This window comes from Rhodotorula graminis, assembly GCF_001329695.1.
Source record: "Rhodotorula graminis WP1 unplaced genomic scaffold RHOBAscaffold_1, whole genome shotgun sequence".
NCBI classification, from domain to species: Eukaryota; Fungi; Basidiomycota; class Microbotryomycetes; order Sporidiobolales; family Sporidiobolaceae; genus Rhodotorula; species Rhodotorula graminis.
The window spans coordinates 1454763-1476618 of NW_017264928.1; the positions used below are offsets into that span (position 1 = coordinate 1454763).

General features: G+C 69.0%; 10 protein-coding genes across 10 annotated transcripts; 5 read left to right on the top strand and 5 right to left on the bottom strand.

The window, feature by feature from the left end:
- Positions 1-39: 39 nt before the first annotated feature.
- Positions 40-2583, bottom strand: RHOBADRAFT_50859 (uncharacterized protein; the record flags this gene model as incomplete). The annotated part of the gene is made up of 2 exons (XM_018415527.1): positions 40-1551; positions 1620-2583. 2 exons carry the CDS (start codon positions 2581-2583, stop codon positions 125-127), a joined length of 2391 nt encoding a protein of 796 aa, XP_018274436.1. The 3' UTR covers positions 40-124.
- Positions 2584-3207: 624 nt separating this feature from the next.
- On the bottom strand, positions 3208-4345 carry RHOBADRAFT_50860 (uncharacterized protein; the record flags this gene model as incomplete). Its single annotated transcript, XM_018415528.1, has 7 exons — positions 3208-3320; positions 3545-3662; positions 3758-3784; positions 3851-3901; positions 4001-4099; positions 4167-4208; positions 4268-4345. 7 exons carry the CDS (start codon positions 4343-4345, stop codon positions 3208-3210), a joined length of 528 nt encoding a protein of 175 aa, XP_018274437.1.
- A 52-nt stretch (positions 4346-4397) lies between these two features.
- RHOBADRAFT_65909 (uncharacterized protein) lies at positions 4398-5337 on the bottom strand. The gene is made up of 8 exons (XM_018418815.1): positions 5287-5337; positions 5156-5199; positions 5067-5082; positions 4918-4977; positions 4826-4849; positions 4703-4723; positions 4614-4635; positions 4398-4513 (listed from the first exon to the last, which is right to left on the bottom strand). Coding segments are annotated over exons 1-8 (222 nt in total). The 5' UTR covers positions 5289-5337; the 3' UTR covers positions 4398-4480.
- Positions 5338-5532: 195 nt separating this feature from the next.
- RHOBADRAFT_50862 (uncharacterized protein) lies at positions 5533-7833 on the top strand (the record flags this gene model as incomplete). The annotated part of the gene is made up of 6 exons (XM_018415529.1): positions 5533-5577; positions 5643-5704; positions 5767-5807; positions 5879-6342; positions 6411-6944; positions 7018-7833. 6 exons carry the CDS (start codon positions 5533-5535, stop codon positions 7651-7653), a joined length of 1782 nt encoding a protein of 593 aa, XP_018274439.1. The 3' UTR covers positions 7654-7833.
- Positions 7834-7858: 25 nt separating this feature from the next.
- On the bottom strand, positions 7859-9284 carry RHOBADRAFT_50863 (uncharacterized protein). Its single transcript, XM_018415530.1, has 6 exons — positions 9171-9284; positions 9037-9096; positions 8945-8973; positions 8693-8884; positions 8519-8612; positions 7859-8452 (listed from the first exon to the last, which is right to left on the bottom strand). Exons 1-6 carry the CDS (start codon positions 9247-9249, stop codon positions 7890-7892), a joined length of 1017 nt encoding a protein of 338 aa, XP_018274440.1. The 5' UTR covers positions 9250-9284; the 3' UTR covers positions 7859-7889.
- A 630-nt stretch (positions 9285-9914) lies between these two features.
- On the top strand, positions 9915-11643 carry RHOBADRAFT_33074 (uncharacterized protein; the record flags this gene model as incomplete). Its single annotated transcript, XM_018413077.1, has 5 exons — positions 9915-10310; positions 10389-10470; positions 10536-10678; positions 10817-11191; positions 11268-11643. The coding sequence occupies 5 exons, from the start codon at positions 9915-9917 to the stop codon at positions 11499-11501; spliced, it is 1230 nt and encodes a 409-aa protein (XP_018274441.1). The 3' UTR covers positions 11502-11643.
- A 93-nt stretch (positions 11644-11736) lies between these two features.
- On the top strand, positions 11737-13297 carry RHOBADRAFT_50866 (uncharacterized protein; the record flags this gene model as incomplete). Its single annotated transcript, XM_018415531.1, has 6 exons — positions 11737-11872; positions 12054-12131; positions 12206-12330; positions 12397-12594; positions 12669-13075; positions 13147-13297. 6 exons carry the CDS (start codon positions 11737-11739, stop codon positions 13295-13297), a joined length of 1095 nt encoding a protein of 364 aa, XP_018274442.1.
- A 39-nt stretch (positions 13298-13336) lies between these two features.
- RHOBADRAFT_50867 (uncharacterized protein) lies at positions 13337-14370 on the top strand (the record flags this gene model as incomplete). Its single annotated transcript, XM_018415532.1, has 2 exons — positions 13337-13987; positions 14041-14370. The coding sequence occupies 2 exons, from the start codon at positions 13337-13339 to the stop codon at positions 14191-14193; spliced, it is 804 nt and encodes a 267-aa protein (XP_018274443.1). The 3' UTR covers positions 14194-14370.
- A 367-nt stretch (positions 14371-14737) lies between these two features.
- On the top strand, positions 14738-18200 carry RHOBADRAFT_50868 (uncharacterized protein; the record flags this gene model as incomplete). Its single annotated transcript, XM_018415533.1, has 16 exons — positions 14738-14883; positions 14976-15063; positions 15129-15205; positions 15280-15524; positions 15598-15758; positions 15842-15990; positions 16061-16175; positions 16256-16411; positions 16485-16734; positions 16825-17010; positions 17072-17112; positions 17174-17276; positions 17337-17409; positions 17468-17574; positions 17662-17933; positions 18006-18200. The coding sequence occupies 16 exons, from the start codon at positions 14738-14740 to the stop codon at positions 18024-18026; spliced, it is 2190 nt and encodes a 729-aa protein (XP_018274444.1). The 3' UTR covers positions 18027-18200.
- Positions 18201-18276: 76 nt separating this feature from the next.
- Positions 18277-19032, bottom strand: RHOBADRAFT_65910 (uncharacterized protein; the record flags this gene model as incomplete). The annotated part of the gene is made up of 1 exon (XM_018418816.1): positions 18277-19032. A coding segment is annotated over one exon (754 nt), but the record flags the coding sequence as incomplete, so codon positions are not given.
- Between the last annotated feature and the right edge of the window lie 2824 nt (positions 19033-21856).

Genomic DNA, 21856 nt, shown 5'->3' on the forward strand with positions numbered 1-21856 from the left:
GCTCGGGCTCGCTCTCCCTGTCGCTGGGACAGCACGTTGCAGAGAACGAAAGATTGCACGATGCGAAGGAACGGCAGCAGTACACAAGAGAGCGGTAAGAGCGAGAGAAGGTGGGGGAGAGGGCTCAGTCGTTCTCCTCGAGCGGCGGCAGGTCGTCGACCTCGTCTGGAGGCGCCATGCCGCTCGACGTCGACGCCTCGACAGGTGCTCCAGGGCCCGGGTCCGTCGCCGACGATGCTGCCGAGGCGCCGCCGTGCGTCGCCTTGGTCGCGCGGTCCTTGGCCTTCTGCCGAACCTTGAGCACGTTGTGGCGCTTGCGCACGGCGCGGTACAGGAGCGGCTCCTCGCCGTAGAAGAGCTCGTACTCGCAGAACAGGCAGAGCCACTCGTCGGGCCCGCAAAAGTGGCCCGCGCCGCACGTGGACGCGTACGGGCCCGCCGACGCGAGCGCCTCGTCCGACGCCGGCCACGACGTGAGGTACGGCGTGCCGTTGGCGTCGTGCGCGACGCCGTTGGTGCTCGGCGTGTGCGAGGGGAGGCGCGAGGGGACGTAGTTGTCGCGGTGGTGGACGTTGAGGGCGTTGGCGTGCGCGGACCGCTTCTTGCGGCCCTTCTTCGCCGTCGGCTTGCGCGAAGGCGTCGGCGGGAGGGACGAGGCGGCAGGAGGAGAGGGAAGGGCGACGTCGGGAGGCGGGACGAGAGGCGTCGAGACGGCAGAAGAGGTGGAAGGAGCAGGGAGGGACGAGGTCGGTGCGGCGGGCGCAGGTGCAGGAGCTGACGCTGGCGCGTTGACGGGACGGGGCGCCGCTGTCGGTGTGCGCTTGGTTGAGTTTGGCGCAGGTGCAGGCGCAGGGACGGGCGGCGCGGGAGGAAGTGGCGCAGGCGGCGCCTCGACCGTGCCGGCGGCCTCGGCGCGCATCATCTTCTCCTCCTTGTCGTGCCGCCGCCTCTCCTCCTCCTCGCGAGCCCGCGCCGCACGCTCCTTGGCCGCCTTGAGCCGCTCCTTCTGGTCGTTGACAGCCGTCCACCGCAGCTCGACGACCGACGGCGGCCGCTCGACGAACGTGAACAGGTCGAGCGACTGCGGCTTGGCGTGCACGAGCGACGCCTCGCTCGGCTCGCTCTCGCCGCGGCGCCGGTCGAGGTCGGCCTTGATCGCGCGCGTGACGACGCTCGGTGGCGGGTTGGCCGTGCCGTGCGGGTCGAACAGGTTGGGGACGCGGACGTGCGCGAACAGGTTGCGCACGCGCTCCTTCTCCTTCTCGCGCTCCTTGGCCGCCTTCATCGCGAGCTTGATCGCCTTGCTGCCCTTGAGGCCCGACCCTGGCGGGAGCGGCGGCGGGCCCTCCTTGGGCATGGCGGGCGGGACGAAGGCGGGGACGGGAGGGAGCGCGAGAGGATGCTGCTTGGCGGCGGTCGCGCGCAGGCGTTTGCGGTGCGCTCGACGGGCCGAGATGCAGTTGTCGCAGAGCGAGATGTGAGGAGGGCGGATGCGGAGCTTGGCGAGGGCGGCCTCGGCGGTCGTGGGCGGGTTGACGGGTGCGAGCGGACCTGTGCGACGACGACCCGAGTTAGCTCGTGCTCGATGCGGCTCGACGGCGCAACGAGGAGAGAGTCACCATTGCTCGGCTTGAACTCGCCGGAAAAGGGCGCCGACGGCGACGACTGGACGGGCGCAGCGTCGTCGGCCGTGTCGCCGTCCCTCGCGGGCCCGCCCTGGGCGAGCCCCGGGATCTTGCGCTTCTTCTTGTTCGACTCGCCGAGGCCGAGCGCCGTCGCACTGACCTGGCTCGCCATGGTCGGCTCGACGGGCGGGCGCGTGCGGTCGACGACGCCGTACGAGTCCTCGTCGCCGTCCTCGTCGTCGTCAAAGTGGCGCTCGGCGACCGACGGCGCGAGCGACGGGTGGAGCGTCGCGAGGCCGAGCCCTCCAAACAGGCCGGCGGGCGAGAACGAGTTGGCGGTCGCGAGCGACTGGACGATGCGCTGGCCCTCGTTGCCGAACAGGATCGGCTTCTTGCCGTCCGACAGGGCGGGCGAGGTCGGCGGCGACTCGGACCCTGTCGAGCCCGGGTCGAGCGAGTTGGTCGTTTTGGTCGACTCGTCGGGCGCCTCGCCCGCGACACGATCCGGGTCGCGCGACGCCTCGAGCGGGTCGGCGCGTTTCGACAGCCACCGGTCCCACGCCTCCTCGTTGCGCTCGTCGCCGCCGCCGTGCTCGTGCCCGCCGCCGTCGTCCTCGTCGTCGTTCCGTCTCCCGCCGCCGCCGCCGCCTCTGTTGCCCGCCGCGAGCGCGCCTCGCTCGTGGGCCCGAGACGCGGCTCGAGCATCTCGGGCGGTGCGGTCGTCGTCACCCTCGCTGCCCGAGCTGGGCTCGCGCACGGCGGCGGGCGACGACAGGCGGAGGGCGGCGATGCCGCTCTGGAGCTCTGCGACCGAGGCGGACGACTCGGCGCTGAGGCGCTGGCGCTTGCGGAGGGGGAGGGGAGCGATGGGCCGGTTGGACAGGTCGACGCGGAGGGCCTCGTCGTCTTCTTCCTCGTCCCAGTCGTGGTGGTGGCCGCACTCGCACTCGCAGGCCATGTCGCGCGCGCTCCTAGTCGAGGGGTGCGGGAGAGGCTGGCGTGGAGAGGAGCGTGCCGAGAGGAGGGAGGAGGGAGGGCGAGGACGCGGGCGTGGTGGATCTCGGGCGGGTCGTGGGTGCTGCGAGAGCCTATAGGGCGGTGCTGAGCCTGGCAGAGCACTGGCTGGGCGAAGTGGTGGCGGTACAAAGGCGGGCTCGTCCTCTCGCCTCTCTCGCTCGTCGCCATTCCCCCCGCGCACGTCTCGTCCCTTTCTTCTCCCCCAAAGGCCCGGTTTCTTTCGAGAGGCTCTTTTCCTAGCGGAGACAGAGGGTGCCCACCCCCTTCCGAGCAGCCAGAGAGCGAGCTCGCTTCCTCTTCCTGCATGCGCTCGGGTTCGGCTCTTGGCTGCCGCTCGCTCGCTCGCACGGCGTCAAGTCGAGTTGGTCGAGCTGCGAGACCTGCCCAAGTCCGAAACGGAGCTCCCTGTCTAACCGCAGCTAGCGCTCGCCCTCGCTCTCACGCACCGTCCCGCTCGTCGCGCGCGAGTAGAGTACACTGAAGCGTCGGCGCTGCATGCTCAGGGCCGCTCCTGCACCTGTCCCTCCGACACCTCCATCTCGTCCTGCAGGCGCGAGCTGTGCGCCTACAAGCCCGGCCCGCCGCCGCCGCCGCCGCCACGACCGCCGCGTGCACCGCCTCGTCCTGGTCCACCGCCGCCCCGTCCGCCGCCGCGGGCACCGCGATCTGCGCCACGTCCTGTGGTCGTAGTGGGCGATATTTTGGAGGTGTGGGTCGAGTCGATAAGGGTGGACGGACAGATAAAGGGCGAGGGAAGGAGGGAGAGAAAGGCGAGGTCAGCGATCGAGCTGCGACAGTCCGTGGCGCCGCAGCGAGACGTCGGCGAGCCAGCCGTAGCGCAGCCTCCTCGCCGACAGTCCCCACGACAGTGTTGGAAAGCGAGAGGAGAGCGCAGGACGCACCTCGTCCACCCCCACCACCCCTCATGCCGCCGCCCATTCCGCCGCCACGACCACCCCGGCCACCGGGTCCACCGCGTCGCCGCTGCTCCTCCTCCTGCTCCTTGACCTGGTCGACGAGCTGTGGGTGTTCGAGGGCGCGGGGATGGGCGAGGATAAGTCAGTTGGTCAACTCGCGCGCGCGAGGGGGGACGAAGGCGAGGGCGAGGGACGCACGTTCTCTGCGACGCGGATGTACTTGATCTGTGAGGCGCAAGGGCAGTCGTCAGTGAGGCGTCGCAGTGTCAGGGAGTAGAGATGTGGACGGACGTTGTTGCCCCGAACGTATGCCTCCGGCAGCTTCCAGAACCGGTCGCCCTCCTGCGCGGCGGGTCCATGTGGCACGTCAGCTCTCTTGCAGCTCCATGCGCGCACACTCGGGCACGACCAGGGGCAGAGGGAGAGGGGTGGGGGACGCACCGCGCTCGTCTGGTAGACCTCCTTGAGCGTGAGGTTCATAAAGTTGTCGCAGGCGACCAGGTGCCCGTTGAACGTCTCGCCGTTCTTGAGCTCGACCAGCTGCGAGGGCAGTCACGGTCAGCTCGAGGCGCGACGAGGTGGAGCGGGGAGCGAGAGGGGGGCGCACCATGGGCTTGTTTTGCGCCGCGTGGAGGAGCGCTAGAGGCAGCTGCAAGGGTGCGAGGTGTCAGTAGAGGACTTGAGCCGAGGCATGGGCAGCTGGCTCACCATGGCGGGCTGAGGGCGAGGGGTTGACGGAAGGAGGTGGACGAGGAGATGATGAGGTTGGCTTCGAGTTGGCGGCATCGCTCCCTGCAGTACTGAGCGCTCGCGAGACTCTCGTGATGACAACACAAGCCATGCCTGACCGAGAAAACAACAAGGTATTGCTGACGACCCTCTCTCGCTCTGCCGCTGCCGCTCCTCGACTCGCGCACACGCTCACTGCATCTCGAGACTCATGCCGTCGTTGATCTGCAGAGAGAAGGACGAGCTGGGTCAGTACGACGAGCGCAAGAGAGACAGACGAGGGCATCGCGACCGCAAAGTAGCGCGCCGAGGACGGGCGACTCGCCTCGTAGTCTCGCAGGGTGATGCTGCACAGCGATGCAGACGAGTCAGTACGGGGCACGAGCTGCTGAAGAGGCAGAGAGAGGGACGCACTGGTCCTTGTAGATGGTGTACCTGCGGGCGAGCGGGCGAACACGCAGAAAGAGTCAGCGAGAAGGTCTTCGTCGGACGCCTGAACGCGCACGAAGGACGGGGAGGCTGCCGACTTGGACGTACCACTTCTTGAGCACGATCTTCTCGCTGTGGGCGACGGGCAAACAGTCAGCGAGTCTGCGTCGAGGCGAAGGCAGGGTCGAGGGACGACTGACGCCTTGGTGCCGGTCTGCGCGGCGATGAGCTTCTTGAGGTCGCCGACAGTGTCTTCAGAGCTGCGGGTACGGGCGACAAGAGGGTCAGCGCGGTGCTCTGTGGAGGGCAAGAGGGGCCGGCGAGTCGAGGACGGGGTCGAGCGACGCACTCGCACTTGACGCGGACTGCGAGAGGGGCCAGGGTCAGCTCGGGGCACGAGGGGGGGGGGGGAAGGTGGGGAGCGAGAGTGGGACGCACCCTTGTTGCCAAGGCGGTCGTTGGCGATGACTTCAATCAAGCCCCTGTGCGCGAGGAGAGTGAGTGAGCGGGCGACGCGAGGATGGCTTCGAGGAGGGGCTGGGTGGCCGAGATGAGGTGCAGCGACGCACATGGTGGCTACTCTGGAGCTGCAGTGAGGCTGAGTCGAGACGGTTGCTCGCGGACGACGACGACGAGGGGAAGGGACCGGCCGCCACTCGCTTGCTCGTCGCCCACAACCCGCCAGCTCGCGAGGACACAACCAGGCACTGCCTAGCCGCACCACAACACTTCCCTCGACCACCTGACAAGCACCCGCACCCGCTCGTGCCCTCCCCGCCGCCGCTCGTTTCGCCCGCCTTCTCCTCGCCTCGACCATGCCCGACATCCTCCCGAGCAGCCCACAGGGCCAGGCCCTGCAGGTGCGTCACCCTCTCATGCTCCCTCTGCGACCTCACTCACCCCTCTCCTGCCACCCCGCCCGCAGGCCGCCATCCAGACCAAGCTCGCCCAGCTCGGCTGGTGCGAGGAGGACGACTCGGTCATGGCGTGCGTCCTCGCCTTTCCCCCTATGTCCCGAGATCTGGTACTGACTCGCGTCCCGTTCGCAGCGAGTACTGCCTCGTCATGCTCGGCAACCGCAAGACGGCCGGTGCGCCCCCTCCTTCCTCCCTCCCACCGACCCCGCTCGCCCTCGCTGACCCACTCCTCCACCGCCAACAGACCAGATCTCTGCCGAGCTGTCCGACCTCATCGGCGGCGACTCGTTCGACCCGTCGTTCGTCACCTGGCTCTTTGACGAGGTCAAGAAGCACTACCCCGAGCCGGCCGCATCCGCACCCGCACCTTCTGCCGCCGCCTCGTCCGCCCCGACCGGCCCCGCCGCCTCGTCGTCCCGCGGTGGTCCCTCGAACGGCATTCCCGCGCGCCCGGCGGGCCCCATCGGCGGCGGCCGCAACGTGTTCGGCGCCGCCGTGTCGGGCGTCAAGCGCGGCGCGGCAGAGCTCGACGGCGGGGACCGCCAGGGCCAGCGTGCACGGTTCGATGCGCCGACGGGCCCGAGGGCAGGTGGCGGCAGCGGTGGCAAGGGCCTGTTCGAGCGCGTCGGCGGCAACAACCCGCAGTTCGCGCCCGGTCCTCGCGGCCCGATGAACACGACGGGCATGCCGCAGCCTGCATTCGACGCCGTGCGTCTATCTCTCCTCCCTTCACTGCCCTGGGCGCGTACTGACACGCACTTGCGCGCCGTCGACAGATCACGCAGGCCGTCACGGCCATCCAGAACGGCGCCCACCCGTCCATCCTCGCCCAGATCCCCTTCCCCGCCCTCGCCGCGCACCCGCTCGCCCAGCGCCTCCCGCCGCACATCATGGCCCAGGCGCAGGCCAACGCCGTGGCGCAGGCGCAGGCCATGGCGGCCATCCAGACCGTGTGGAACGCGCCGCCGGGCGCGTTCAACCCGAACGGCGGCGCCGGCCCCGGCCCCGCTCGCGGCGGCGCGCCCTTCAACCCGAACGCGCCCGCCTTCAACCCGGCGTTCGGCGGCGGTCCCGGCGGCCCTCCTCGCGGCGGTCCCGGTGCGGGTCCGAGCGGCGCCGGCGCGCCTCGGCCGAGTGGCCCGCCCGTCGTGCTGCCCAGCAAGCCGGCGCAGGAGCAGATCTGCAAGCACGGCGTCGAGTGCACGAGGCCGACGTGCCCGTACTCGCACCCGAGCCCGGTCGCGACCAAGGAGAGCGGGCTCGTCCTGAGCAGCGACCCGTGCGACAAGCAGCTCAAGTGCGAGGACCCTGTGCGTCCCTCTTTCTCTCTCTCTGCCTCGCCTCGAGTCACGTCCGACGTACTGACTCGTCACACACCTGCAGGACTGCCCCAAGTCGCACGTCTCGAAGGCGCAGAAGACGCACCCGCCCTCGTCCGCCGCGTCGTCCTCCCCTGCCCCTTCCCGTCCTCCTCCTGCCGCCGCCACCGCCCCGAACCCGTCGACCATCGCCGGCGCCGGTATCAAGCCGTGCAAGTTCGGCTCGGCGTGCACCCGCCCCGGCTGCGTCTTCCGCCACCCGTGGGACACGCCCGGGCCGGGCGGCGCAGGGCAGCAGACGTGCCGGTACGGCGCGGCGTGCACTCGGCCCGACTGCCACTTTGCGCACCCGACGCGTCGGCCGGCCGCCTACAGCCGCAACCAGTTCTCGGCCACGTTCGGCACGTCGTCGTCGTCGTCGCCCGCGTCGGCGGCGCCTGGCTCGTCGGCGCCCGGCGCCACGGCGGCCAAGGGCGAGGGCGCGATCGGCGCGTGGCCGAGCGAGAGCAAGGAGCACATCTCGGAGCGGCTCAAGCGGTTTGCGGGTGGCGACGCGGCCGGCGGCGACAAGGAGCGGATCGTGCCCGGCGGCGGCGAGGGCGAGAACGGCAAGGACGCCAACGGCGACGACAAGGTCGAGATCAACCTCGACGACGACGAGGAGCACCACAAGAAGGAGGGCAGCGCGGCCAAGGCGTGAGCTGGAGCGAGTCCGTCGTGCCGTAGAGCGAGTCGTTCCTCTCTCTCTTTCCTTGTCTCTTCCCCTCCCTCCCTCTTCGTCCTGTGCGCTCTATCGTGCCCTTTCGCCCTCGGTCAATCAAAACGATGTTTCTCTCCTCGTGCGGCGCCCGAGCACGGCGCCGCACGAGCCCTCCCTGTACCTCTCTTCTCGCCGCGCACCGAGAGACTCTGCGAGAGCGCGATCGATAGCAACGTCTAGTCAAAGTGGTCTACGAGCCAGGGCACGATCCTCTTAAGCCCCTCGTCCTTCTTGCGCGTCAGCTCCGGGTCGCTCGCGCCCGGGCTCGACGCCCACCCACCCTCCGTGTCGAACCCATGCCCGCCGCCCTCGACCTCCCACAAGACGCACTCGACGCCGACGCGCTCGAGCACGCGCGACAGGTGGCGCGACTCGGCGAGGGGGACGATCTCGTCGGCCGTGCCGTGCGCGAAAAAGGTCGGCGGGAAGGACGCCGTCACGCCGAGCTGCGGCAGCGTGCGCTTGCCGTGCGGGTTCTCGGCTGCGGCGTGTGCGCGAGCGTCGCCCTTCTCGGGGAGTGCGCGCAGGGCGGCCGAGGCGCCGCGCACGCCAGAGAGCGCGTCGACGAGGGTCGCGCTCTGGAGGAGCCAGACGAAGAGGAGGTGGCGGGACGACAGGGCCGGGTCGGTGCTGCCGGGTGGGACGCTGATCGTCGGCGGCGTCGAACGAGGATCTCGGTCGAGGATGGCGTCGAACGGGGCCGAGGAAGGGAGGAGAGACATGCCGGGAAAGAAGGGAGCTGCGGGCAGGTCCGAGCGGGTCAGGGGCTGTCGAGTACAGCTTCCAGGGGAGCTTCAGGACGTGCCCTTCTTCTCCTGGAGGTACCAGTCGGACAGGAGGTCGCCGCCGCCGCCATACATGGCGAGAACGGCCTTGAGCGGGTACGGCGAGTGAATGCCCTGCAGGCGTCGACGCGCCGATCAGTACCGCCCGTGCTCGAGGCACGATCCATCGAGAGGGCGAGATACGAGCGACGCACAGCGTAGTACGCCACGAGACCGCCTCCTGACGCTCCGGAGACTGCGACGTTCTTCGGGTCGACGCGCACGGTCGACTCGTGCTTGTCGAGCTTGTGATTGAGCTCGTCGCGGATGAAGATGAGGGCATCCTTGACGTCGTCGATGATGTGCTCGCCCGAGTGCGGGCCGAGGAGCGTGTAGTCGCACGAAATCTGGAGGAGAGGGCGTGAGCGGATCGAGGAGGAGAGGACGAGGCGAGAGCTGTGACGCACGACGGCGATTCCTGCTTCGACGGCGCCATCTGCAGGATGTTTGAGAGCAGGTGAGCTGGTGTGCGAGCGACAGGAACGAGAGAGGGACGCACAGAACATCCATTTGCCGACCCAGTCGTTCCAGCCTCGGTCGCCGACGCACAGTCCTCCACCTGCGGGCCCTCGAGGACGGGTCAGCGCCATGCCGTCACGTCTCCTGACTGGGCAGAGAGAGGACGAGACGCACCGTGGTAGTAGACGAGGACGGGCGCGCGTTTCCTCCCCGACTTGCGCAGCTGGTCCTCGGACGGGAGGTAGACGTCCATGTTGAAGTCGACGCCCTGGACCTCCTTGAACTTGAGCGTGGTCCACCGGGTGGTCGTCATGGGCGGTAGTGGGGCCGCTTGCGGTGGTACAGGGTCGAATGTGGGCGGACTCGGAGGCGGGTCGTGGTGGGGCGGCGGAGAGGGGCGAGGCGAGCGCAGGTCGAGGAGCGGGAGGAGCAAGACGAGGGTGAAGAGGAGCTGGTGCAGCGTGTGTGCGTGCTGCGCGGGCAGCTACCGGCGCAGGATTGGGCGAACGAGACCAAGCTGTTCCTCGTCCACCTCGGCTCGATTGGCTCTGCTCTGCAGCTCTCCCTCCTTCGCTCCACTCGCCGCTGCACCACTCGCTTGCGCTACGCTGCCCTCGCGCGTACCTCCTCGCGCCTGTCGACCTGCGCTGCACTCGCCGGCGCGATCAAGGCCGGGTCTCATCTGAACAGCTGCCCCGCTTGTCGTGAGCGCGAGCTGGAGGTCGGCCAACGTCGCTCTCGCTCGCTGTCCTCTGCGCGACTCTCTCGTCCTGCTTGCTCTCCTCGTCCACACCGACACCCTCGAGCGCCACCCCTCGACTCAGCGTCCAGCACCCGCCAAACCTCGCCAGCTCCTCGCCTGCACCGCCTCCCACCCTCGCCTATCCACCCTCAGCCTCGCACACGACCAACGCCGACATGTCGAACCCGAGTGTCGTCCAGGTCAAGCCCTTCCTCCAGCCCTTCCCGTACGGCCGCGAGGGCATGGACTCGTGGGCCGCCCAGTTCGCCCTCGCGACGCCGTCCCTCAAGCGCGGCATCGACCAGGACGGCGGCATCAAGCCCAACCAGCCGTACGGCGAGCTGTGGATCGGCGGCACCCACCAGAACGGCCCGTCGTACGTCGAGGGCACCGACGAGGAGCTCAAGTCGTTGATCCAGCGCGACCCGGCCTACTACCTCGGCAAGAAGCTCGTCGCCGACGACCAGATGTCGAGCCAGTACCCGTCCGACCTCCCGTTCCTGTTCAAGATCCTCTCGTTCGACAAGCCGCTCCCCCTCCAGTGCCACCCGGACAAGAGCCTCGGCAAAAGGGTGCGTCCGCTTCTTCAGTCATTATCTCAAGAGGACGCAAGCTCACTTGCCTCTCTCCTGCAGCTGTACGAGGAGGAGAAGCGTCGCGAGGGCGAGAACAGCAACTTTGTCGACACGAACGCCAAGCCCGAGGTCGGCGTCGCCCTTAGCCCGTTCACTGGTGCGTCCTCTCTCGCCTATCTGGTACTGGGTCAGGAACTGACCCGTCCCTCGATCTCGTTGCAGCCTTTGTCGGCTTCCGCCCTCTCGAGCAGCTCGCGGCCATCGTCAAGGGCGTCCCCGAGTTCCAGGAGCTGTTCACCGAGTCGACCCTCTCGTCCCTGTCCTCGTCCGCGTCGTCCTCCTCGTCCGACGCCGAGCCCAAGGCCGTCCTGCGCTCCCTCTTCTACGAGGCGATCAACGCCCAGCCGGCCAAGTTCAAGCCGCTCGTCAAGCGGCTCTCGGACCGCCTCGCAAGCGAGGGCGCCGACAGCGTCTTCTCGGCCGCCAACGCGTTCACGCCCAAGGGTCGGGCCAACGCGAGCGGCGAGAGCGAGGCTGCGGCCATGGCGCGCGTGTTTGACATCTCGGTCAAGACGTACGGCGAGGACGACGTCGGGTCGCTCGTCGCGGTCGTCCTCATGAACATCCTCCGCCTCGACAAGGGCGAGGGTGCCTGGATCCTCGCCGACGACTTGCACGCCTACGTCGAGGGCGACATCATCGAGTGCATGGCCAACTCGGACAACATGGTCGCGCACGGGCTCGGCGAGGCCGACATGGGCGGCCGCTCGACGTTCGTCGAGATGCTCAGCTACCGCCACCTGCCCGCCGAGGACCTCCTTCTCGAGTACGAGGACAAGTGGAGCGCCGGCCAGCAGGGCCTCACGCGCCGGTACAAGGTGCGCCGCCTCGTCTCGCTCTCTCTGTCCCTCCTTCCCGCACTGACCTCGTCCTCTCTCCCACCCTCTCCTCCAGGTCCCCATCGCCGAGTTCGACCTCCTCGCCACGACGCTCACGTCTGTTTCCCCGACCGAGACGCTCTCGCCGCTCGATGGGCCGCTCACGTTCGTCGTGACGAACGGCACGGTCAAGGTCACGGCCGGCGACGACTCGGTCGAGCTCTCCAAGGGCCAGGCGGGCTTTGTGCGCGCCGGTGTCGAGATCAAGCTCGAGGGCAACGGCGAGCTGTGGGGTGCCTTCTACCAGTAGATGGGCGAGGAGGAGGGAGGAGCCGCCGACCGTGTGCGGCGCGAGGAGGAGAAGTGTTGCTCGTCGCTCTGTTCCTCTCTTTCTCTCGGGCCCGTCCTGTCTGTCTGTACATAGTCCGCGAGTCTGCAAAGAGTCCAATCCCGCATCCGTATCGAGAGAGGAGCTGCCGCTCTTGAGAGGTTCCCGCTCGCGCGTGAGCGGCTTGGCCTCGTTCCCTCCACCTCGCTCGCCCGCGATGCCGCCTCGCAAGAGCACGAGTAAGCACAAGCTTGTCCGCAACAGCGACGACGATTACGAGCCGGCGCACGAGGGCCGCGAGGGCGAGGAGGAGGTCGGAGGAACCGCGTCCGGCGATGAGAACTCCCGTGACGGTCCGTCCTCGCCTCTCCTCTCTGGGTGCTGTGGAGATGGTCGTCAAGGGCTGCTGTACTGGTACGGGAGCCTCCGCGGCGCGCGGCGAGCTGTCTGGTGCCAGCGCCTGAGCCGGGGCCTCGCAGCGCCAGCGTCATTCAGCGGGGCGATGCACTGACTGACTCTCAGCGCCGCACACAGCTCCTGCGCGCGCCTCGACGAGCAAGCCGAAGAAGGGCAAGGTCAAAGCTCTCGTCGACAGCGAGGAGGAGGACTACAGTGCGTCGCGCCCGCTCCACCTTCGTCGCCTCGAGCCTGAAGACCCTGACCCGGCTCGTCTCCTCCACCCACAGCTCCGCCCAAGAAGAAGACGACGGCCAGCAAGACCAAGGGCAAGGGCAAGGCGGCCGCCAAGCCGAGGGGCAACCGCGGCAAGCTGTCGGCCTTCACCTCGATGCCGCTCGACGTTCTCGCGCTCGTGCGTCCCGCTCGCGCTCTCTCCTCGTCACCTTCCGCAAGCCCTGACCCTCTCGGCCCCGAGCAGATTGTGAGCCACCTCGACACCAAGACGGTCCTCGCCTGTTCGCGCACGTGCTCGTCGTTCCGCACGCTCCTGCACTCGTCGCAGGGCACGAGCTGCTGGAAGGCGGCGAGGTTCAACACGAGCCGCATCCCCGACCTCGAGGCGGGCGACCTCACCGAGTGGGACTACGCGTTGCTCCTGTTCGACGGCAACTGCCACGTGCGTCCTCGTCTCCCTCCCCTCGACCCGACCTGAGCCTCGTCCGGGTCGCTGACTTCCCCTCGCACCTGCAGGTCTGCCACAAGCCCAAGGCCAAGACGGTCGACTTTTACCTGCGCGTTCGCGCCTGTGCGGCGTGCATGCGCAGCAACTCGCTCCGCGCCGAGAAGATCCGCGGCAAGATCCACCCCAAGGCGTTCGAGTGCGCGCTCGAGTCGACCTGGTCGCCGTACTACGACGACTGGGGCCTCGGCGGCGAGCGCAAGGTCTACACGTTCTTCTGGGACCAGCACGTGCGCGCCGTCAGCCGCCGCCTGTACGAGCTCGACGGCAAGCCCGGGTTCGACGAGTACGTCAAGGAGCGCAAGCGCCTCAAGGTCGCCGCCAAGCAGGACGGCTCGAAGCTCAAGAACTGGGAGAACCGGTTCGCCATGGCCAAGGAGGACGACGCCTACAGCATCCTCAAGCGCCGTCAAGCCAAGTGCGTCCTCCTCCTCGCTCGGCCCTGTTTCCCTCTCGCGCCTCTTGAGACTGACCCTGTACCCCTTCCAGGATCGAGGCCAGCCTGATCGCCCTCGGTTATACGGCCGCCGAGGTCCGCGGCGACGCCGTTCGCTCGAACTCGCTGTACCAGGCCAAGGGCGAGCTCACCGACCGCGCGTGGAACATGGCCAAGCCCAAGCTCGTCGCCGCCCTCGACTAGGCTCGCGCCGAGCAGCGCAAGCGCGCCGCCGCCGCCGCCATGAGGGCTCGTGGGCTCGCGCTCAAGCCGTACTGGTCCGCGCTCCAGTCGTCGATCGTGTCGGGCGACGACCGCATGCTCTTCCCGCCGTTCGGGAACTTCCTCGTCCTCCCGTCGGTCAGCCCGCTCTACGTGCCCGAGGACGCCAAGCCGTCGCAGGAGGACCTCCAGGCCGCGCGCGGGGTCATCATGAGCGAGGCGCAGGCGTTCGCCGCCGAGATCCGCTCGGCGTTCGTCGCCAACCTTGTCGAGGCGCACAACGGCGCGCGCACGCTCGACTCGCCTCTCGAAGACGTCGACAAGCTCATGCGCCTCGTCACGTCGGCCGTGCCCTGCCCGTCCGGCGCGTACTGCTCGACGTCGGCGACGTTCCCGGCCATCCTCGACCACTTCAAGGTGTGCTCGTCGGCGGCCCTCACGGCGTCGTCGGTCTCGACGTCGCCCATGCGTGTCCTCGCCATTCAGCGTGTCCTCGCCGCCGTCAACGAGGTCGAGCCGGGCAAGGTCGACGCGGCCAAGACGTTGACGGCCGAGCTGTACGCTCTCGGCAACGAAGCGTTCCACTGCGAGGCGTGCCTGCCGCAGCAGGCGGCGGTCGGACCTGCCGCTTGGAGCAACGCGCACTCGACCAAGATGGGCTGGACAAAGATGGTGAGCCCGTGCTCGACGAGCTGCCTCGCTCACTCTTTTCGGACCGGCAACAGGTCCACCACCTCCTCGTGCGCCACACCATGCTCGGTCAGACGCTTCCTACAGTCATCTACACGCCGCTCAAGCCGCCGTCGGACAGTGGTGACGCTGCGGCCACTGCCGAGACCGCGTCGGGCGGCTTCGTCGTCGAGGACGCCGAGTCCTGATCCCTTTCTCTCCTCTCCTCCCCCTCCCCTCGACCCTCTTCCCCTCTCTGTCGCTTGCTGTCGTCTGCTTGTGAGTCCGCGCTTGTCTCGAGGGCGTGGGTCGTCTGCCGCCTTCCTCCCCGCCTCCCGTTTGTACCCCTCCCTCGCTTTCGCAATGCACTTTTTCTTCAGTGCCAGCCTCTCTCGGACAAGCCCTGACACGTCTCGAGAGCGAGAGCGAGGCAGGGCGGCGAGAAAGACTCTTTTGCGAGCGAAAGCCCGAGACCAGGCGGCTTGAGCGGCGCGTTCCACAGGCTCACTCTCTCGCCCGAGGGGCCGACCTGGCTCCTCAGGCTGCATGTGATGTACTCACCAGGCGAGCTATTCTGCTCCCAGCCACCCAGAGAGAGCAGACGGCGAGAACGAGAGCCCGCGCCTCCTCATCAGCGACGACGCGGCCGGGGCCTCCTCGCTCATCTCCCACCGCCTCAACTGCCCTGCTCGAGCTTTGCGACCGCTCTAGAGCCGTGCACACACGCCCCCGAGCTTCGCCAGCCTCGTCGCCATGTTCTACAACACCGAGACGCTCACCTCGCGCAAGGGAGGGTTCGCGGTCTTCTGGCTCGCCGCCACCATTGGGGCAAAGGGCACAACGGCCGTGCGCAAGCTCAGCAGGAAAGAGCTCCTCACGTGCAACATCGTCAAGGCGTGGTGCGTCCTCCTCTCTCTCTCTGGCGCGCTGCGCAGGACCGGGTGGCCGCGAGCTGACCTCCCTCGTCCTCCCCCGGCCTCGCCAACTGCAGCGAGAAGGTCATACAGCCCGACGAGCCGCTCGCTCTGCGCCTATCGGCCAACCTCCTTTTCGGCATCTCGAGGGTGTTCAGCCACAAGGTGCGCCTTGACCTTTCCCTCCTCGACCCCTCGACCGAGATCTGACTCTCGTCGCCCCGTTGCAGTACGCGCTCTACGCCGGCGACGTCCAGCAGGTCCAGCAGGCTCTGCGCAAGGTCATCGCCGATGCCGCCCTCACGATGTGCGCCCCACTCACCCTCTTGTACCCCTTGTCGCCAGTCAGCGCTGCTGACTTTTGCGTTCTCGCCCATGCAGGCCCGACATCACGCTCGGCCCCGAGCTGCCCCTCATCCCTGTCGACCAAGGCGCCGCGCAAGCTCCCTTTGCGGCCAAGGAGACGGGCATCGACCTGCACGTCAACCCGCACGCGGTCGTCGACATGCAGCTCGACTGGGAGCTCGGCCTCGACTGGCACCTGCCCGGCGGTGCACCGCCCGCAGCCGAGGACGACGGGTACGACGAGGAGATGTTCTTGAGCCCGGCCCAGAGCCTCGTCGCCCGTGCGTCCCCCCTCTCCCTCCCTCGATCTCATTCGACTCGCCCTGACGCACGCCGCTCTCGTCGCCGCAACAGCTTCTCCCGCCGGCCGAGCTCCGGCGGCGTACCAGGCGCGCCAGGCCGACATCACGCTCCAGGAGCCGCAGCTTCACGACTATCCGCTCGAGTTCGGCGCCATCGAGGGCTTTGAGGGCGAGCAGCTGCAGGGCGGGCCAGTTTTCGGCGAGGGCGAGGAGGTACGTCCTCTCACTTTCTTCCCTGCGCAAAGGCGGCCGGCCCGCCCGCAAGCGCCCGCTCAACCTCTCTCGTTGCGTCGCAGGGTCTGCTCGAGGGCATCTCTCCCGAGCTCGATCTCGCCGTCCGTGCCGCCTCGGGCGGCCGGGGCAGCGCAGCCTGTGCGTCTCGTCAGTACGGCGCCTCGTCATCAGCTGTCGGGCACGGCGCCGACCTCGGCGGCATGGACGACTTGTGCGTCTTCTTTTCCTTCGTTGCCCAGTCGAAGCCCAAGCCCGCTCACTCGCCCCATCCTGCGCCACAGCTTCATGCAGCCTTACATGCCCGAGGGGGGCGAGGGCGAGGGCGAGGAGACGTTTACTGAGCGGGTCAGGCGCGAGCAGGAGGAGGGCAGGGCGAGGCTGGAGGGGCTTCCGAGGGTGCGTCCCCTTCCGCCTCTCTCATTCGCCTCGGCGAGGCCACGAACAGCTACTGACTCGAGTCTTTGCATCTCCCACAGCGCTCGCCAACGCCGCTCGGCGAGGGCGACTACTCGCGCGACCTCCTCGAGGCGGAGGGGACGCCTTCGTCGACGACCCGCAAGCGTGTCTCGGACGCCATCGACCTCGCCCAGGCCAAGGCCAAGGAGCCTGTTCGAAAGGCCAAGAAGCTCAAAGTGCGTCCCGAGCTCGCTCTCTTTCGCCCCTTCGAGCGCGCCCTGACCTTTTCCTTCTCCCGCCGACCTTCAGCTCGTCCCGATCGACCGCAGCACCGAGCTCGAGGACGGCATCTTCAGGGAGATGCGCGAGAGCTACCCGGCGCGCATGCAGGCCGAGCGCGAGGCGGCCGAGCAGAAGCAGCGCGACAGCGAGGCGCACCAGCGTGCCATGGACCTCGTCTTTGGCGCTCCCGGCTTCCTCGCAGCACCTGAGCTCGCCGCGTTCTGGAAAAAGGAGGTCGCAGGGCAGATGCCGTCGTTCGAGGGTGGCAAGGCCGCAGGTGCGTCCCTCGTCCTCGTTCCCTCTTTCCCTCGCGAGTCGACCTTCCTAACTCACCCTCCTCCCCCTTGCCCCGCTCCTTTGCCCGCAGAGGAGAAGAAGCGCCTCGCCGCCGGGCTTTCGCCGCTTCAGCGTGGTCCGAGGCGCACGACCGAGGTCATGCGCGGCGCGGCGGGCGAGCGTCTGAGCGAGCAGCCGGCGGGAGCCCAGGTCGGCCCGCACGAGTTCGCCGAGGACGTCTTCTTGCCGGGCGACTTTGACGGCGGGCCAGAGCGCGGTACGTCTTCTTCGTTCTCTCTCTCTACGAGCGAGCCTGATCGTCTCGCGTTCGCACACAGGAATCGACCTCGGCGGGTTCGAGCAGTTCCACTTTGACGACGTCCGTCCCTTCTTCCTTCCCCTCATCCACCCAGCCGCACTGACCTTAGACACCTTCACAGGAGATCGAGCAAGGGCGTGCGGCAAGCGCGGCGGCCATGTCAGGCAGCCGTCGTGCCTCGGCGCTGCCGTGGGCGGCCGAGGTCCGGACGAGCGACGTTGGCGGTGCGTCCCCTTTCTCTTCTCTCGGCCGTCCACCCCGGCCTGACGCATCTCGTTCTGCAGCTCCTGGTCGTCTGGCGGGCCCGTCGAGCGCTGCGGGCGAGAGTCGCGTCTCGATGGAGGAGGCCCCGGGCGGGTGCGTCCTCGTCCTCCTTTGCGCTCTTCCTTCGTTTCCTGACCCACTCTCGCAACAGGATCCCTCGTCGCAGCCGCACACCCTCGCTCCTCCAGTCTCCCGGCCATGCGGGCTCGATCGGCGAGCTGCTCGGCGAGAAGGAAGGCGAACTCGTCGGGCTCGAGGGTACGTCGGTCTTCTCTCTACTCCTTTCCTCTCGTTCCCTTCCTGACGAATTTTCTCTCCCTTCCGTCGTCGATGCCCCCTTTGCAGAGCGCCGCTTCTCGCGTTCGCCATCGCCTCACGCGTCGGGCTCTGGCCGCGCGCCGTCCGCCGTCCTCGAGCCGGGCCTGCGCGAGACCGAGTCGCTCAAGTTCCTGTCGTACGCCCGCCGCCAGCAGAAGCTCGGCGAGCAGCTCCTCTTCAGCGATATCGTGCCCGTCGGCGACACGAACGCGAGGACGGCGGCGCAAGCTTTGTACCACCTGCTCTGCCTCGCGACCAAAGGCCTCGTCAAGGTCGAGCAGCCTCAGGCGTACAGCCAGGTGCGTCACTGCCCTCTCTCTCCTCTCTCTCAATTATCGAAGCAGCACTCACTCGGACCGGCACTGTCGCAGATCGTCGTCGACATCCTCTAGCCGCTCGAGCCCCCTCGTCCAGCCTCTCACCTTGGCCTCCTCCCTTGCCCGCACCCGTCCTTCTCGGCCTCCCAGTCTCTCAGACTCTCCGTCGCTTCATCAGTACCCCTCTCGTTCTCCTCCCTCTTGTCACCCTGTCGATAGTTCCCGTAACGAAGCCCGCTTTCCTCAGTGCCACCTCTCGCGAGCCACGAGTCGACCGAGCCGAGAGGGACAGGACGACCGTTCTCTGCAGCTCTCGAGGTGCGAGGAGAGAGGACTAACTGCATTTCGATTCTCTTGACGATCGACGAGAGGCTGGTGGGAGGGGAGGGAAAGAACGACGAAAGGAGAGGAGGAACGACGAGAAGAGGAAAGGAGGAACGGGGGTAAACACGCGAGGAGGAGAGGCCCTAGATCGGCCAGGAGGTGACAGACAGGGAGGAGAGAGGGGAGGAAGAGAGATAGAGAAGCGGGGGGACCGCCGCCGACGACCTGCTGGACGACGACCGATCGGCTCACGCGCGAGCCTAGTACCACCGTCCCTGCTCGGCGCCCGGCTGCTGTGCCGCGTAGAACTGCGCCTGCGCCTGAGCTTGCGCCATGGCCGCCGCATACGGGTCGTGGAAGCCGTGCATCGGCGGGAGGCCGCCGCCGGGTCCAAAGTGCGGGACCTGGTGCGGGTGCTGGACTTGGCTCGAGATCGGGTGCGACGAGTAGTACGGCTGCTCCTGCTGGTGCTGGTGCTGGTGCTGGACGCCGAGCGGGTACTGCTGAGGCTGCTGAGCGTGCGACGACGTCGGCGGTGGCGGCGAGGCGAACTGGGCGGCGGCAAAGTGCTCCGAGCCGGGCATGGCGCCGTCGAACGAGTCGTGCGACGAGTGGGTGAAGGTGTTGTACATGGGGGCGGACGAGGGAGGGAGCTGGCCGGGGCCTGGCGCGGAGAAGTGCTGCTGCTGGAAGTGCTGGTGGACGAGAGGCGCCGAACCGTAGAACGGCGACGGCGCAAAGCCCGGGTGCTGCTGCTGCTGCTGCTGCTGTTGGTGCTGCTGCAGGTGCTGCTGCTGCTGAGGCATGACGGGCGAGCTCGGCGGGAGGAAAGCGGCACGCGTCGAAGCCGGCGAGCTCGAGGCGGCCTGAGCGCCGGCCGAGCTCGCGTCGCCGTCCGAGTACTGCGCCCACCGGTTGGCGTACCCGTGCTGGCGCTCCTCGGCCTCGCGCACGAGCTGCGAGATCCTCGCCTGCTGCGCCGCCTCGAGCGCATCCGGCGCCGCTTGGACGACGGCCGTCCGCAGCGGGACCGGGCTCTGCCCGTCGCGCGACGGCGCCTTGATCTCGACGCGCTTGTTGAGGCGCGGCGGGAGGAAGTAGGCCGAGGTCGGCGTGTGGATGGCGCCGAAGGGAGGAGGGGGAGTCGAGGTTGCGCTCGGCGAGGGCGCCATCGTCATTGGGTCGGGGAAGAAGGTGGCGTGCGGCGGCGGCGCGAAGTAGGCCGGGCTCGAGTGCCGCGGGATGTACGGCGCCTGGGCCGTCGCGGTGGCGGCCTGCTGCAGGTGCGGCGGGACCTGGTAGAAGGACGCCGGCGCCGGGACCTGCTGCGGGAACGGCGGGAGCGACGCCTCGAGCTGCTGCTGCTCGAACGGCGCGAATGACGACGTGTCCTGCGCCGCCGAGCCGGGAGGAACGGCGAAACGCGCCGGGTCGGCGGCGTACAGGACGCTCGGCTCCTTGCGCAGCTCGTCGGCGGCGTCGGCGGCTGCAGGCGGAACGACCTGCTGCGCCGGCGGCGCGTTCTCCTTCTCCTTCTCGGTCTCCTTGGCCGCCGCACGTGCCGCACCGCCCTTGATCGCGAGCGACACCTGCGCGTCGGGCAGGCGAACGCCGACCACGTCCTCCTTGCCCTTGGACGCGGCCGCTCCCTCGTCCTCGCGGAACAGCTCGTCGGCCGGCGCCGCCGTCGTCGCCTCAGGCGCGACAGGCTCCGGCGCGACGGGCTTGGGCTGCGCGCCCGGGTGGAAGCGGTGCGACGGGTGGAACGGGAGGTGGGCGAAGCGCGGGTTGACGCCGCTCGCGAGGAGCGATGCGTTGCTGCTGCCGCCGCGCCCGGCGCCGGCTGCACCGCCGCGCTCGCCACGCAGGCCGCCGCAACCGCTGCCGCGAGTCGACGGCGAGTGCGCCGTGCCGCGCTCCGCCTCGAGCTCGTCGAAGCCGCTGTGGCTCCACTCGCCCGGGGTCGACGCCGACCCGGCGGGAGCGACGTCGGCGCCGCCCTCGTCATGCGCAGGCCCTCGACGCGTCGACGGGCCGGCTGCGAGGCCGCCTCGACCGCGACCGCGACCGCGAACGGCGGACGAGCCGAAGGGCTGCGGGCTGGGCTTGCCCTGGGCGTCGCGAGGGAGGAACGCGGGTTGGCGGGTCGAGCTCGGGACGACGGGGGACGTCGTCGAGGCGGTCGAGTCGGCGGGAGCGGGTGCGGGGCGGGAGGAGGTGGACGGGGAGGCGGTGGTGGTGGGCGAGGCGGGCGTGGACGGGACGAGGCCGAGCGCGAGGCCGGTGCGCGACGGGCGCGACGGCACGACGGGACGAGGCGGCCTCGCGGGACGAGTGGTGGGTGCAGGAGCGCGTGCCGGCGCCGAGGCCGAGCCGGCCGCGGTTGGCGACGCCGTCTCCTCGACCGGTCCCTCGCCGTCCTCCTTTGCCGCCCGCTCCGCCATCTTCCTCTCGCGCCGCTTCTCCTTGAGCTTGTCCTTCTTGGCCACCCGCTTGGCCTCGTCGCGCTCGGCGCGCTCCTTCTCCTGCCGCTCCCACTCTGCCGGGTCGCGCGCCTTGAGCGCCGCGCTCTTGGCCTCGCGGCGCTGCAGGACGAGCTGCTTTTTGCTCGGCGGCTTGACGCCCTGCGCGGCGGGTGCGCCGGACGAGACGGCGACCGACGGCAGCGCCTGGACCGTGTCGAGCGTGAGGTCGGCAAAGTCGAGGGTCGGGAGCGCGACGCTGTCGTCGCCGTCCTGCGCCGCGTCGACCGCGTCGCTCCAGCTCGGGGGCACGTCCGGGCCGGCGAGGACGGCTTTGTGCGGCGGCTTGCTCGGCTTGGCCACTCCGCTGCCGCCGAGCTGCTCGACCGAGGCGCTCGCGGGCGTGCGCGGCTCGGTGGCGCCCTCGTGCTCGTCGTCGTCGCCGTCCGAGTCGTCGTCGTCCAAGTCGTCGTCTTGCGGCGACGGCACAAAGTCCGAGTCGCTGTCGGACCCGGCGGCGGCGGCGGTCGCGGTGGTGGTGGTAGTGGTGGCGGTGCGAGGAGCGGTCGGGGGAGGGGCGAGCTCGCTCTCGTCGTCGTCGTCGGGGCGGGCACCGCGCCTGCGCACGGGCTTGCGCTTGCGCGACGCGGCGGCGGGCTGCTTGGGCTTGGTCGAGGTGGCGCGAGCGGGGGACGAGGACGAGGTGGAAGGCGGTGGAGGCGCGTCCCGGTTCGAGGCGGGTGTCGCCTTGGCGGGCTTGGGCGGTGCGGTGGTGGGGACGGACATGACTAGGTGCGAGGCTGGAGGGGGCAGACGCGTCAGGTCGGGCGAGGTGGGCGACATCGCGCGGCGAGTGGATGAGGAGGAGATGGAAGCTCACCAGACCAGGAGACGAGGGGCGTAGGGCGGGCTAGTGGTATCTCGTACAGCAGCAGACAGCAGGCAAGTACACACACAGGGCGCGAGCGCTCTGGACGGCGAGCAGTGGCGGGAAGCGAGACGCGTCCTCTCGTCCGCGGTCAAGGTCGAGATCCGCTGGCTCACGCGACAAGCTCGCAACGCCTCGCTTTGACAGTCCTGAGAGCTCTCGGCAGCCTCTACACTCTCATGAATCCTCTC

Coding starts and splice junctions, on each gene's coding strand:
- RHOBADRAFT_65909 (XM_018418815.1), bottom strand. Junction 4,724..4,825: donor AAGATCGTGCTCAAGAAGTG/GTACGTCCAAGT, acceptor GCTCGCCCGCAG/GTACACCATCTACAAGGACC. Junction 4,514..4,613: donor TCACCCTGCGAGACTACGAG/GCGAGTCGCCCG, acceptor TTCTCTCTGCAG/ATCAACGACGGCATGAGTCT.
- RHOBADRAFT_50863 (XM_018415530.1), bottom strand. CDS start 9,249: ATGGACGTCTACCTCCCGTCCGAGGACCAGCTGCGCAAGTCGGGGAGG. Junction 9,097..9,170: donor CGTCCTCGTCTACTACCACG/GTGCGTCTCGTC, acceptor GAGGGCCCGCAG/GTGGAGGACTGTGCGTCGGC. Junction 8,974..9,036: donor GGTCGGCAAATGGATGTTCT/GTGCGTCCCTCT, acceptor AACATCCTGCAG/ATGGCGCCGTCGAAGCAGGA.